Source organism: Lepisosteus oculatus, chromosome 1 (assembly GCF_040954835.1).
Source record: "Lepisosteus oculatus isolate fLepOcu1 chromosome 1, fLepOcu1.hap2, whole genome shotgun sequence".
Classification (NCBI taxonomy): Eukaryota; Metazoa; Chordata; class Actinopteri; order Semionotiformes; family Lepisosteidae; genus Lepisosteus; species Lepisosteus oculatus.
Window position 1 is genome coordinate 17,556,954 of NC_090696.1, and position 15,400 is coordinate 17,572,353.

At 49.2% G+C, this 15,400-nt stretch overlaps 1 protein-coding gene across 6 annotated transcripts in view; it reads left to right on the forward strand.

The window, feature by feature from the left end:
• The window catches only part of tns2a (tensin 2a), a 74,938-nt gene that overhangs the window by 27,904 nt on the left and 31,634 nt on the right, over positions 1–15,400 (forward strand). For 5 of the 6 annotated variants that reach the window (XM_015344213.2, XM_069185049.1, XM_006629365.3 and 2 more), the window contains exon 3: positions 1,139–1,176. In XM_015344213.2, the coding sequence (XP_015199699.2) occupies positions 1,139–1,176 (38 nt within the window). Of the gene's footprint in view, positions 1–1,138; positions 1,177–7,547; positions 7,641–15,400 lie in introns of those variants that run through there. The other variant, XM_069185344.1, reaches the window with a different exon arrangement.

Here is a 15,400-nt window from a genome sequence, read left to right on the forward strand (position 1 = left end):
CTGTCCACTGTCCGCACCGGCCTCTTCACTTTCCTCTCTCCCTCTTCACATCATTTCACCCGCGCTATCACACATGTCGTTCTGGCTGTGCTGGTGTCTCGCTTACGTCCTCATGCACGCCATCAATGACTGTCTCACTGTCACCCAGGCATGGTCTCTGCCCGCCCTGTGTCTCTGATTCTGTCTCTCTTTCACTGGTCCACTGACATACTGTCCCACAACCTCTTTCTCTCTCTCCCATTGCCTCAGTCTTTATCTGTGAGACCGACTTTGTGATCTTCTCCTGTTGAGCCCTGTGAACACATTGGGCCTGATGCAGAGAAGCCTTTTAAGTGGGCATGCAATAAAACAAGCAGTTCCTGTGGCTCAGCCCAGCACCTCTTGCCCGGGGCGTGAAATAACCTGATCCAAGTACAAATATGGTCCTACCACAAAACTGGGACCACGCAGGAGAAGAAAACAGCATTGAGCTCTTAGTTTGCACATTCCTTTGCAACATCTAGGGAGTTGAGCAATCGGATAACTGCTCCAGTGCCCATTGGTATAAAGACAGATTAGAAGGTCTTAAATCCAGAGTTCATTTCATGCCCCTTATGTCTGTATGACTGTAGTAGTTTCATTACATAAAAATGTTTAGGGCACAAAATAGTGTTGAGCAGTGGATGGGACTCTGGAGTTGCATGGAAAGTTGCATGTTCAGTGGGACACTGCAGTTGTTCCCGTGAGCGAGGAACTTCACTCCAGTTGAGCAAATTGAGTGCCCACCTGTGTTATTGAATGCAAAATGAAGTTGCTTTGGATAAAATCTATAGCCAAATTAATAACCGTTTCTCAAGATTCTCACCTTGATTCCTTGCTGTGTCTGCTGCCTCTGGTGTGGATGAAGGAAATCGCATGCTGCTGTGCACGAGTCTCTTCTCGTGTTTTCAAGCTGCGGGTCGTGTGCCTCTGTGTGCTTCCCGTGTGTTTGCAGCGCCTGGCACAGACGCATCTTCTTCTCCCGGCGCTCTTGAAAAGCGAGAGTGTTGCTTACCGTCCGACTCCGGCGTTCCCAGCCTGTCCCAATGTACTCAAAGCCCCTCAGAAAAGGCCCTTCCTGCCTGTTCTCACGTGCTTCCCGTCATCTCTTTTTCCACAGTGTGTAAAACGGCCACCCACAAGAAATGCGAAGTGAAGGTAAGAGTTAGTTCTGACTCTATTTTTTTGTTGTTTATTTGTTGGTTTTGTGTTTGTTTCTCGGTTGCTGGCTTCCAGAGCGGCTTCCGCAGTCTCTGGAATTCGTCAGCTGCCGACTCCGTGGAAAATCCGTGGGAAAACGGCGTCGGAATTCGTGTCGACAGGATGGCTGTGGTGTGCAGTGCAGCCAGATGCTTTGAGCTTGCAGGGCCAAAGAGAGCTTTTAATAGGAACATGGAGCAGCCGGTTCTGAGAAATCTTCAGAAGTCAAGCAGAGGTTAGGAGGAGTTAAGATGATAAGAATGGTTATAAATGAGAGGAGGGCTTTTTTGGCGCATCTGGCCGGATTGGTAGTCAGTAGCCGATTGATCTGAGGATCTCATCCAGCTGTGTCGTTCAGTGTATTCTGGCTCCTGTCAGACAGCGCGACATGGTCACGACTGTACAGGCAGTGCCAGCTTGGTTGTGCAACCGATTTAATTTGTCACTTATTAACAAAAGTGTTTGAGCTGGAGTCTTGTTGTGGAGGAGGTCATGTGTTCCGGCTCCTGTTTCCATGCAGTATCTGGGTCTGGTTGCTAGAAGAAAGTCCCTGCGGGCCGCTGGGAAGCGCTCGCTCTCTCTCTCCGGCTGTGCTGATGGACGTGTCCCTGGTCGCAGTGCAGTGCCTTTGCTGGCATTGGCCAGAAGGTGGCGGTGACGAGGCTGTGCCTACCTCTTTCCTGGTCATTACATTACGCTCTTCTGACAGCCATTGAGCTACACAGGAAGGGAGAGGCCCAGCTCTCAAATGCCAGGCTTAGAGGAACCTGCAGGCGGGTATTTGCAGCTCAGTCTGAAGTGTTACTGCAGAAGTGTCAGCTGGGCGCGTGCCTTGGTTGTGTTTGAACCTGCTGCCTGCTGCCTGAGCCACAAGTCTCCACAAACTGTTCCTCGCTAAGCAGGAAAGACCAATGCAAACCCATGTAAAGCTCTGAATCTGTGGGACGTGTCTGCCTTGTTTAAGTGGGACATAAATGTCAACAAAAGCGTGGCTCAAAGGGGCTGTTTCTGTGCTTTTCACATACTGGAACACACTGTGCATGATGCAAAGGGAGAATTAGAGTCTGGACTGGACTGGATTCTGCCCAGTCCCATTCACCTTGAACATGAAAACATGGGATCGTGTCAGCTACATGTCTGCAGACCTGGATGTGGTTTTCATTATTCACTTATTCATTGGTTAGCATTACGACTAATAGTTGTAGCTTAGTTAAAGCTATTCAAATCTGTGCGTTTGACTGCAATTAATATTGGGTTGACTTTGTAATTTTAATAATACTATGGGAAGAGTGCTGTCAATTATTGTGTGATTGTACTGATGGAGACTAGATCTGTGGTGTAGCCAGTCCCAGGTTTGTAAGGGGTTGGTGAGTCAGCTGGGGGAAACTGCAGGACATGAAAAAGTTGAATGATCTGTCTTCCCAAAAGGTGAGTGGTTTGGATTACAAAAAGTGGCCTTTCATCTTTATGATGTCAAGAGGGAAGTAAATGCTGGTAATTAGAAGGAACACCACACATTGGTTCTTGTAATGATCACTGTTGTGTTTTAGCTGCTACAATAGTTTCTATTGACTGATCATGTATAGTCGACCACGAGATGTAGTGAACAAGTTTATGAGGATGCAGATCATTCTGTATTTAACATACTAAATAATGAGTTGGGTGTATTCTCACGAAAACTATGCTGCTTTTAGAAATATTAGTAGAGGCTTTCAGTAAATTGCTGATGCTCCTAAAACAGGCCTACGTGTGCTGTAGCTCCTGATGGTCTCTCAGGTGGTCTCAGGTCAGCAATGTGTGTGCATGCAAGCCCTTCAAAAAAGGATCCATTCCCCTCATAAATGTGGGGTGCTTTTTTGTGCTGCAGGCCCATGTACAGTATGTGATCCAGCACCATTTGTTGGCTATGGAAGCAGATCAGCTTAGATGGACACACAGGGTTATAACAGGAAATGCCTAATTGTTTTTCTGCTGCCCGAGTCTGGTATGTGCAGGAGCCTCCTCCACAAAACCTGAAATGGATCATACTGCTGTGCAGTGGGGGTTAAAAGCCAAGGGTCTGGTGTCTCAGTAAGAGGTCACCTCTAGACTTTGAGCCATGTACCAGTCATTGAGAGTGCACTGGACTTGTACTGTATTTGCCTAGGAGCTCTGTGAGGTTTGCTGTAACTTGCTCTCTTCTTCCCCACTTTACAATATGATGGATTATTAGGCTTGTATAATAGCTGTGCAGTCTGAATGGGAACAGTTTGCTGTTCAGCTGTGGAGTTCTGCTCAGTTATGGCAACCAGCAAACAGCACTCGTGTCCAAAATGTTTGGAAGGAAACACTGGCGTCTTTCTTTCCCTCTGAAGCTCTGTTTGTCCCAGAAGGACCAGCAATACAACTGAGCCATTCCAGGGTCGCTACGGCAACAGAAACATGATATCGCTCGGTGACGGAATGGCAGAGGTGGCGGGGTAAGGACCTGGACATGCAGGCTGTCTTCCTGGCTTTTATTAAAAGAAATAATACAAAGGCATGGCGTGGTGATTTCCCAGGTACCTGTTCGGGCTGTCAGACATGCAGGTGACCAGTAAATGGTACACTGAGTGATAGAGAGGCTGTGCAGCATTGCCCCAGTTTGCCCATCTGGTTCCTATCAGGTCCGATGAAGTCACTGATCAGTGCTGAGACCACGTGGTTCTGGCTCGTAACATTGCTTACCAAGCCTCTGGTTATGGGGTTGGGAAGGGTGCGTGCTTGGCAGCAGCAGTAGCATACATGTAAATGGAAATGCATCATCGCAATTAAAGATCCCATTGAGCTTTGCAGCAGCGCCCCAGGAGAATCGAAGAAGTCACGAACTTCCAGTCACATAATGTTTAAGGTGTGGCCCTTAAACATTAGAAGTTTCCCACAGTCAGTGTCCATGTGATTTGTGCACTGTTGTGCCGTGTAAGGCTCAGTTTTAGTGCTGTGTATTGTCCTGTGTAATTGATTTAACACCTTCACAAAGAGTTGGGAATGGCTGCCCCATTCTGGAGCCTGTTACGCCAGGATCAAAGCAGACTAAGGAGTACTAAAGTGCGGTGAAATCGTGGCTCAGGCATACAGAGAGATACAACAGTGCATTATGATAGCATCAAGAAGAGCAATGCTCATCGGCGATATAAGATGGGCGAAACTGCGAAAGTACAACGGAGATCTTTACAGTGTTATATCCTGTGTACATCTACTGTATGTGCTACACAGGCTACAGATTGATAGAAAGATGAAGATGTAGAAGAGTTCCAGCCCTAGATGAATGGATAGATGGAAAAAGAGTAGAGTGAGAGAGAGGAGTAATAGATAATCTATGGAAATGTATCATGTATCATGTATCAACAGATATTTGTCTTGCCAGATGGCATTTTAATAATTTCCAGACACTTTCCCGCCCCTCTCTCATTACCGGCAGTGGCTCAGCAGCTCTTTCTGTTTGCTGTGTAATGTTTGCTCTTCAGTGAAAGGCTGCTGGGGAAAGCAGGCAGCAGATGGAACAGCAGCACCAGGCCATGAGAGCCCAGTGGCTGCCAGGCGAACTCTCCCCGCAGCTCGCTGCCCAGGTGTGGGGCAGATCCTCACATCGGCGTTCAGACCACAGGGCAGAGCCGAGCAGCAGAGCGACATTCTGTCTTTCAGGACCAGTCAACCAGTAAACACAACCCCCCCTCTCCGCAGCCGCGTCAGAATAATCTGCCAAGGATCTGAAGCCGGTGCAGTGGCAACAGAAACACCCGGCACAACACAGAGGAGGCTCAAACATTACAATATTTGAATGCTGATGTAAGTGCTGCAGCTACAGAAATACTTTGGGGAAATATTACACGTTTTAAAATATCCCAAGACTAACACTAACACCACCGAAAGGGCAGGAAAGTAGAAGAGGTCAGGGTACATGGTTTTGTTTTGTTTATAATATTTAACAGAGCATGCAGACTTTGCCCCCTGTGATTTAATAAGCATTTAAAAATGATCTAAATCTTAGTATATGTAGGTATTTAAAAATGTAATGATAAAGTACACAAATCTATGCATGAAACCTCAGTTTATTTATAAAGCTACTACTTGCTTCATTTTTCCTTACTCATGTGCCTTCTGTATTTTTTTTCCTCCTACGCTGCATGCAAATGTTTGGTCCTCCTCAGAGTTCTTGTGTGACTGCAGGTCACAGTAAAACAGTGGTCTGGTGTCACTGCTGTTCATCACAGCGTTGGACTGGCTCTCTGCTTTCTATTAGCTATGCGCTGGTTGTGGCAAGACAAAAGGATGGGTGACGTGAAGGTTACCTTTTAAAATGTCTCTTCCACGCCTTTTTATGAGATATTAAAGATCATTCCTGGAGCATCAGCTGTGTTACCTACGCACCTTGGGGATTGCATTCCCGAGTTCTGAAGATCATATTTTGTGGATTCCTTGTTATAAAAGGACCGTGTTTCTCTGCAAGATGTCATGGACTCCAGGTCATCGTAGTGGGGTGGGGCATCAGACTGGAGAGGGCTGGGGTCTTGTGCCAGCGACGAGAGGAGGCTGGGGCAGAAAGCTTGTGCTGCGCAGTGCTCTGAAGCCCATTGCACAAGCACTGCTCCCCACTCGTTGCCACGCCTTCACTGCCAGAGACATCTCATCAGAAGCAAGTGTTGTGGGAGTAGTATCCTTACAAAGTACAAAGTAACAAGACGCATGGAGCACATCCTCGTGTGGCAGGATGTGAAACGGGAGAGGGCCCGGAATGACAGAAGGGTGATGTGAGCAAGACCTTTGGGAAGGGGGGGTGGGCATGTCTAATCGTTTTCTTAAAATCTAACATCCAGCTTTCTTCTGCTATAAACTCTGCATTGTGCCTTGCTTACCTGACATAGGTTGTACGTTGGCGAATTGCAACATCAGACATTGGGAACAAGCCCTTTTTTTATCACTGCAGATGAGTGGGAAAACTGTGCTCTCCGAGAGGGATAGAAGACTTGGAATGCTTTGACGAAAGAAGCAGGAAAAGCAGTTTCCGTTGTTAGGAAGGGCTGTTTTCTTTTCCCAAGTAGAGATCGGCAGCTCTGCACAGTGCGTTACGGGGGGGGGGGTGACAACCGTGTTGCTGACTCCCAGAGCACAGCCAGCGATCCAGACTCACACATCCGCCCCCCAACTGCACACCTGCAGTCCGAATCCCTTTCCGATCACGCGCCTAACGGATCCTGTAAATGCACACATTCTCAGCTCTTTGGCATTAATTTTCATTTTTTAAGTTTTCTTTCAAGCAGTCGCTTACTTCTCCAGTCATACAGCTAGCCCCTCCAAACAGTGTTGAAGTGAGAATTTGATTTGTCCTAAATTAAGAAGATGTATATATTCTTGTGGCACCTTCAAACCAAAAGTGCGCAAATTAAGAGTGGACAAATAGCGAACCATCTGTGATCCCCAGGTCCAGCAAACCATCTGTGACCAGGCCGGTGTTAAAAGAGGTCACTGAAAACTTTTGAGTATCTTTCAGCTGCCCATGTGTGTTAAAACACAAATTCTCACTTTCAAAGCATTGCATTGCTCCCCACCACTCCTGAGACCAGTGATGTATGCATTGGGTTTCTATGCAAGCGTCTATGTCAGGCCCCTGGAACCTGCGCAAGGTCCTATGAGACTCCTCCTGCTGTCACCATGGTCAGTGTCATGGTGCCGATGTTCAGTGTCCGAGTTAAGGCTTCTGATTTTAACTTGACCGAAAGCTCTGGAGCTGCAAGAGACTCCCCAAACCACTGGCTCTTCCTTTTCAAAGTGACCAGTGCCGCCAACTGAGTTCTCCGTCTTCAGAGGCAGTGCCTGGGGTCAGGTTGTGTGCGTGTGCGTGTGCGTGTGCGTGTGCGTGTGCGTGTGCGTGTGCGTGTGCGTGTGCGTGTGCGTGTGCGTGTGCGTGTGCGTGTGCGTGTGCGTGTGCGTGTGCGTGTGCGTGTGCGTGGTGGGGGATCAAACATGCAGAACTGCCATTTGAGAATGACAACCCCAGCAACAAATACAGGGCGAGGGCCAATTTTAAAAAAGGCTCCTGTCCTCCAGGAAGTGGCAGCAGATGTTTTGCGAGGCCTCTCGTGCTCTGGTGAGAGAATTTCGTGGTGAATTCTGGATCGGAGCCAGTTTGGGGGGGGTGGAAGGAGTCAAAAACTTTGTGTTCTGTCAGTGTGCGTCTGTCCTGGGGGGAGGGGGAGAGAGGGAAGTGGATGGGGGGGTCACTGACTGGCTGTGTGACTCTGTGACGCAGACAGGGAAATGGGGCGGGGGGGCAGCAGCAGGCAGAGAGAGAGAGGGAGCTTTGGGGGAGCGCAGTTCCCATGGATTTTACACAAGAGGCTCAACTCTCACTCACAGCGCTGCAGTTCCCGAAAGGGACAGGACCAGTGAGCATGCTTTGAGAGGTAAAGACAATTCTCCTTGGCTTTAGCATAGGTGGCGCTATAATAAGTGACCTCTAACCTTGTACTATTAAACAGCTTAGGTGGGGGGGTTGGGCTTCTGTCATTGCACTCTTAATGAATGGTTTCGTGTTAATTTCATAATTGTGGTTGGTTTTCTGTTTTCATGTGCACTGTTGGCTTTTAAAGTGCCTCTGGACTAGCTCAGCTTGAGATCCATTTGGTCTTTGCGTTTGTCCCGTTAGTTCAAGGACACGGTTGAGTGGCAGTGAAGTCTGAAAGCTTTTCCTTTTTCCATTTGAAGTTAAGAGGTGGGCTCTCATAGTCACGCCTGATGCCACACTGCAGACTGTTGGCATGCGGCGCCGTTATTTTGAAGCATAATGTTCAGAAACGGTGGCAGAAAAAGTGCTGTCCTGTCCTGCTGCGTCACAAATCATTCCTGAAGACAAGCTGTCATGCTCTGGTTCTGTTAATGCTTTGTTTTTGTGCTTCCTTTCTTGGCGTTGCCTAAAACAGACACTGGAATCTTTTCCCACGTCTTTTGCATGCCGTTGCTTTCCTTGGCTGTGTGTGTGTTTTGGTGGGGTGGGGGGGGGGTCCTTTTCATACTACTAAAAAAACAGCGGTTTAAGTCCAGAAAAGTTCTGCATGTTCCCTCTTCTTCTGGGACAAAAGGGCATCAGGCGGTCGCCTGGTCCTTCTGATCTGTAAATCACAGCGGCGAGAGCTGGCCCCATTACCCTGCAGCGGTCTGCTCTCTGCGGAGGGGCATGCTCCTGTTATCTGGCCCATGCTGCCAGAGATCGCTTGATTAGCTTGGTGTAATCGCACAGCACTGATGAATATCTTGCGGAGCAAAGGGCAGATTCACTGAATCTCTGGTGAATGTGTACTGTCTATGCACCCTCCTGTGCAGCCTTCTGTAATGGAACAGTATTACATAAAGTGATCATGGTTTGCTGTATAGCCCTCTTAGGTCGCAGTATCTGTTACCAGTGGGTGACAGCCTGGTAAATGAGTCATGAATCATGCCAGAGCCAGCAGCATTGGCATGACATCCCAGGTGGATGCAGTCCTTTTAATCCTCTTATGAAGACAAAACATTTTCAGACTGGGAGTCAATGTTATTGTGTATCGTGACAGTTGCCGACTGTGGAGTAAAGAGCTCATGAGCCACAGCTCTCTCCTCACTCAGCATCGATAGTACTGAATCCCAGTGCACATGAAAACTGAATCCACACAGCTGGTGGCCAGCGTGGATTTACCTCCCACTGGCTGCTCACCAGCAGTGATAGACTTGCATTCGAGCCCATGGCTTTGCAGCTGATTGGTAGGGCGAGGTGTGAGAGTGGAAGGAAACCTTGATGATCGGGAGTCATGGCAGGCTGGGACTGAGCTGCTAAATCTGTGTGTGTAGCAGAAATAGCCTTACTTTGTAATCTGTACCAGATCTCTAACTATAGGAGTGATCAGTGCTGTTATCTGAAATTAAGGGTGTTAACACATGAATGCCGGTTGCCCCCTAAAGGTGACAGTGGAAGGTGTTCGCCTCCCTGTTGACATGCACGTGGGCATGCTCATCCATTTTCTTCTTCTGATTCAGGGTCACAGGAGAGCCAGGGCCAGGTAGCCAACTCTGCCAGGCTGAGAATAAAAAGACACTGGGCACAGACACTCCTAGGGCCAGTTTTCACCAAAGGCCCCAGCGCTGCAAGGCTGCAAATCTAACTACTCCGCCACAGTGCCGTAATTACTGTAAATCCTTGCCGTTATACTTGACTGTGTTTCTTACAATTGTGTTATTGAGATCTAAACTGGGGGGGGGGGGGGGGGGGGGGGAGTTTATTTTGTCCTTCAAGATCATGTATTAGCTAAGGCTGTATGGAAAGTTGCAAGAGTCACAAGGAGAGATCATTATTGCACATGGGCTGCCCAGGGGAAGCAGGCGTGAATGGGTCAGAGAACATGGACACTCTGTGGAGAGAGGCGCCTTTTCTCTGCGGTGCTGTGTGATCTGGCTCAGTGTGCTGTCAGTTTCTGACAACAGCTATCATCACCCACCTGTCAGACGTCCTCCCGAACAGGGAATGTTTTTACTAATTTATTATTAGTTTTTTTGCCAAACTGTGTCTAATTACCACCTTCATTCACGCATATAAGAGTTTCCTGAAAAGGATGCAAAAAGAGGTTAAAGTCTTTTCTGCATTCCAAACCACGATCCTTTTCACAGCCAACTCTGTTCAGAATCAGACTCACAGCTGTTATGAAATGACCTTGTTTCTGGACAATATCCTACGAAATTATTCCTTTTTTGTCAATAAGAGCTTGTGATTTCTCTGCCAAAAATATTCCTGTTCCCCTCCCTTGAACGTTTGAACAGCGGGACAGCTGTTACCGCTGTGATCGAGACCCCCCTCCAGCCCCCCGATTTGATTTATGAGGCAGTACGCGGCAAAAGGGGCTGCCGAAATAAAGCCCAGCTCCCAGCTAATCCTCAAATGCACCATGCATTCTCTCTAAAATAACCAGCGGCCTTCAGCAAGGCCATCCCAGCGGCAGCTGCTGGTGTCGGGTTTCCTGGTGGCCTTTGGGCTTTCCAGAACAGCGCAGTCCCAGTGTTCTTCCTGCGGGGGGCGCCGTGGCGTTGGTTGCAAAGACCTTTCCCGGTGTTCGGTCTGCAACTGACCACCAATAGGGAGCTTTAAAGTGGCATTGGGGTGGGTGGTTATTGTCTCTGTGAACTTACAGATGTGCCTTCGGAACTGGCTCCAGGACGCATTCAACACGGAAAACCGGAAGCCTGAGAACTGAACCCCAAAGGCCTGCTTGTGGGCAGACTGTGTGTCTGTGGTGTCTGCTGTGGCCCCAGCCTACTGGTCGGTAGACTGGAAAGTGAATTCGCCAGCGGATCTGTTGTGAACACCTGCCCTGGCATGTGGACTTATGCATTCTTCACACTTTGCCGGGCCCTCCAGCATGGTGCACTTTCATCACATACCCGAGAAGATGCTGAAGCAGTACCGCGTCACCCTGAACATATGAGCGTCTCCTTAGTCCTTTGTTCTTTCGATTTGAATACACGGTGTTTCTCCGGGCTCAGGCACCCGGCACGGGGAAGGCAGTGCCATTGTGTGACAGTGGGCGCAGAGTGGCGTGCTGGGTTCCTCTGACAAGTTACTGACAGCAGATCTGGGAACTTCGGGGACATGTTCTTAAAATCAGAAGCCACACAGCAGTGGGTTGGGGTGGGGAGGGGCAGTGGCGTGTGCATGGACTTCCTGCTGCCTCCAGATGTTCCTCCAGCAGCTGTGCAGTGGCGCCTGAAGCTGGCGGGCATCGAGGAGGGCCCAGGATCTGCGTGGCGCGGGCGCAGTGGCCCGGTCTGAAAGTCCGTATCCAAGCGCCGTCTCCGAGGAGTCAGCAGGGCAGCGCGCTGCCTGCCTGCCTGACAGGATCTCTCCGCGCTTATCTCTTAATGACAGTGTTTACAGGAAAACTCTTCTGGTTGAAAGTAAACAGCTGGCACAGTGAAGTCTAGGAATTACACCCCCCCTCTCTCTCTCTGTCTTCTACTGTTTCCATCTCTGTCTCCTCTTGGGTTGCTGTTTTTTCCCTCCCTCTGTTTCAGGTTGACTCCTCTCTTGCTGTCGGCTGTTCTCCGCTGCCTCTGCTCTCGGTTTTAAAGTGGCTTAGTACTAACCGTACACACCAAGAGGAGCCTTCAGCTGAGTGTGTGCCCGCTCATGGGCCTGGCCCTCCAGTCTCCAGATAGACCCCTGTCAGCTGTTGGTGCGCTGTGGAGGGCCAGGACGTTTTCTTCTTCGCTTACAACACAAGCCCCCGATTCCGAAGGAATGTGTCTCAGTAGTTGTAGCTAGTTCTCGTGGGTTGCTGGAGTGGCTGGGCACATGAGTGAGGGGTTTGGAGAGGGGAGGCATGGTGGCACGGTATTGCTGGGGCCCTGGGTTCAATTATGGACCTGGGGTTCTATCTGTGTGGAGTTTGTATGTTCTCCCTGGGTTTCCTCAAAGTGCTCTGGTTTCCTTCTAAAGTCCAAAAACCTCCTACTGATAGGTTAATTGGCTTTTGTGAAAATTGGCCCTGTTGTAACTGGGTCTGTGTGTGCCCTGTGAAGGACTGGGGTCCTGCCTTGCGCCTGTTGCTTGCCGGGACAGGCTCCAGCCCCCCTGTATTGGATGAAGCGGTCAGAAAATGGACGCTTGGATTGGGAGGGGGACCGTTTTTTAGCACCTCCTGGGTGAAACATGGCTGGTTTGCTGTGCTGCAGTGGGAGGGTGTGAGGAGGCCTGAAACAGTGTTATCTGTCCAGAGAGACAGGATGAGAAAGGGGAGGAGGACGGGGTGGGGGTTGTGTCTGCGTGTTTATCACTGGAACTGAGGTGGGGGGTTATGCTGTGCATTCCAGTGAAATGGCTCAGTGGCTCTGGAGCATTCTGCCTAATTAGGCTCAGGCGCGTGATCTCCTCTGGCCCCGAGTTCATCAGCGGCCCTGGCCAGCACTTCCTCGGAATGTCATTGACTTTTTGCATCTGTGTGTCATCCATCACAAATAGCCTTTTTTTTCCTCACTCACTATTTGTTTCCTGAATTTTTCTTTTTGTGTGTGTGTGGGGGGTGGGGGCATTGACGAATACCACCCCTTCTTATAAGTCAGGCACCCTGTTTCCCAAAATGGATCAATCTGCAATCTTCATTTTGAGCCGTTATGGTAGGAAGGGGGCACCAAGTTTGCTCCCCAGTTTGGGTCTGTGCTGCCCCACCACTAACATCTTCTCCTGCAAGCTTAAAAGACATTCCCATCATTCAGCAGGGATACCTGTCATCTAAATGGAGCTTTGCTCAAAGGGGGTTACTGGGAAAACAGGAATCTTGGCGTGTCCTGGCTTGATGCAGCTGCAGGTTTTGAAAGCGGAGCTCAAGAGACCGCAAGTCTGGGGGGGTGACGTGCAGGTTTAGATTTTGGGGTTGAGGTCCTGGGCCTCTAATAATTCCAAACCAGATGGAGAAACATGTGCCTGCCTTGTGCATGACGTATCCACTTTACAGAGTCCCGTGATGCCCATTTCCCCTTGTCTGTGTTTTTCTATGCTGTTTGTGGCCCAGGTACTGTGTGAGATCGTGAGCATGAGAATGTAAGAACCGAGTAGAGAGGTTCCAGAAGAGAGAAGACCCACTCACTAAATCTTGCTTTCCTGCTGGCGTTAGCTGTACTGTCGAAGACATCTCCATCAGGAGTATACCTGAATGCCACTGAGTGGCTCGGCAGTGTTTCTCTGTGTGCCTGAAGCATCTGCTGTTCTCATGGTGTGGAGGAGGTGAAGCACTGGGCCTGGGACCCTCAGAGGTTTATTCTCATCCACTGGGAGTTTCCCTGCCTCTGCTCCTCTGTGCCCACATGCCTTACTGCTCCTAAACATTGTTCTCATTTGCTATATAATGTTGTACCGCGCACTGTTGAGAAATAAATGTTTGATTGTTAGCAGTCCTGAAGTGAGTCAATAGTAGTCATAAGACTTGAATTTTGTGTTAAAAAAGAGCATTGTCCCAACTTTCCTTTCTTTGAAATCTAGAGCACGGACGGACAGTTCCTCGAAGGCCTCTGTCCTGCAGGTTTTACAGAATCTCTTCAGGACCTCATGTAACGGGTGAATGGATGTCGTACCTCAAATAAATGATTGAAATAAATGAAAAGGTACTTGGGACCTGCAGCCCTTGAGGAAGGGAATCTCCCCACCGCTGGACCAATGGGTGCAGGAGACGGGCGGATCTGACCGAGTACCGGTGTGATCTCGACTGTGGGAGCTCAGAGGAGAAAATGAGAAGCAGGCGTGGCCAGCTAACCTAGAATAAGGCAGGGAGCCTTCATTTAACATCAGTTTCGTCCAGCGGTCTGAACGGGGGGGTGTGGCATGTTGAGAGACTTTGTGATTGTAAGGGGTAGGGGGTTTGGGCAAGACGGTGAAATGAAATCGGGTGGAGGGGAGCTTTGGGCTTTCCTCTCCTCTGAATCGCTGTGCCCAAGGACGGGGTCAGGCCTCCCCGATGAAGGCGGCCCATTCATGGACGGGCCCCTCCTGCCTTTCCCCGAGTGCCGCGCCCTGCGTTTCGGAGAAGCTGGGAGCACAGAGCCGCTTTGACAGCGCGGGACAGCGGGCGCTCTGTGCTGCCGGCGGAGAGGGGCTCCCGGGGAGGCAGGAAGCCTATGCGTAGCGCGTTGGCCCGGGAGATGGAATCTGGCCTGTTTGTTCTGGCGGCGGGGAGCCCTCGGCCTGGCCCCCTGCTCTGAGAGGGAGCAGTGTTAACTACTGTAGAGAAAACCCACTCCCATCTGTAGAGAGACGGGCCCAGATTTCCTGGAGCCTCCCACTGGGAGCTGGATAAGGATATACTGTATCGCAGCATGGCAGTGGCATAGGGAGGTTTTCATTTTAGTGTGTCACTGCCATGTTTAAAGGCTCTTCTTTTATATGGGTTAAAATGTAGCCTTTTTTCATTGATGTCTTTTTATATGTGATTGACAATATATCAGTGGTTCTCCCCTAACGTTTTGGATTTACTTTCAATGTATTCTATTCCTTCACAGAAATCAAATTCCAGGAATCAAGATGGGAAGTCCACACAGGCAGTGGTGCATGTCAGATGGTTTTCTGTCCAGGCTGAGATTGTAGAGGGTTAATATAATCCTGGAGGAACTCCCACTATGTAGCGTTGGGATCCGTTTCAGGTTTTACCCAGTGGTCTCTTTTACATGCAAATACAGTACAATTGCACATCCTTTAAAATTTATCATTTTACTTCCACACAGTGCAAATGTATTTATAAATCGGGCTAACATTGTTGACTTTAAAAATCCAGCACGTGCTGAGGCATCATATCCAAAATCCTGCCGCCTTAAAAAAACCCAAACTGACAGCTTTGCAGAGATCTTTGCAGTCCTGATGTGTGGGAAAGGAGCTGTACTGATTGCAGGCTATTGTCAGTGTTGCGTTTGCTACCGCAGGATGGTAAATCTGCAATCTGTGCAAGCCCCCTCAGCTTCTAGCTCTGTGTAATGTGAGCTGACACGAGATCTGGGTACACTTAAAAATCCACCTTTTATGTGAAAAATGGCTGACTAGTTTGCACATTCTTTTTGTCGTGGTTATGTAATCACGGCTGCTGTCAACACTGGCGCCGAATTCTTCACGCTGCTGTGAAAAACCCTGGTGCAATAACCATGTTTCCTGTGTGATGGGAGGTCAGAGGTCACAGCTTGTTCTCCACCGTGCTCTGTGTGTGTGAGTGAGTGAGTGAGCACAGACACTATTTCCCACTGGCCCGCAAAACCCCACGGTCAGAAGCCATTCAAAAGGAACATGCAGCTTTTTTTTAAGTCATTCAGATGGTAGCTTTCTGCTAGAAAGCCATCGCTTGAGGCCAGGCTGACTGTTCGAGGAAGTGGAGTATCCTAATTGGAGGAGGCTGTTGGGAGCTCTTCCCCTCATGCAGTGAAGTCACAATTTAGAGAACAGTAGGGGGGGAATGCCTCATTCTCAGGCTGTCATAGCTTTACAGTGCTTTGTGCAAACTTTTCTTGCTTCTCTGGAGGGAGACTGGCTTGGAAGACCCCGTTAACATGGCAGGAGGTGACTTTGCGTTGCCCTCCTTTGTCTCTCTGTGGTGCGGTGTGGAAAAGGACGAGCTCTCCATTATGGCAGAAGAGACCTCTTTTTTTTTCTCTTTGCTCCCTCCCTCCCTCC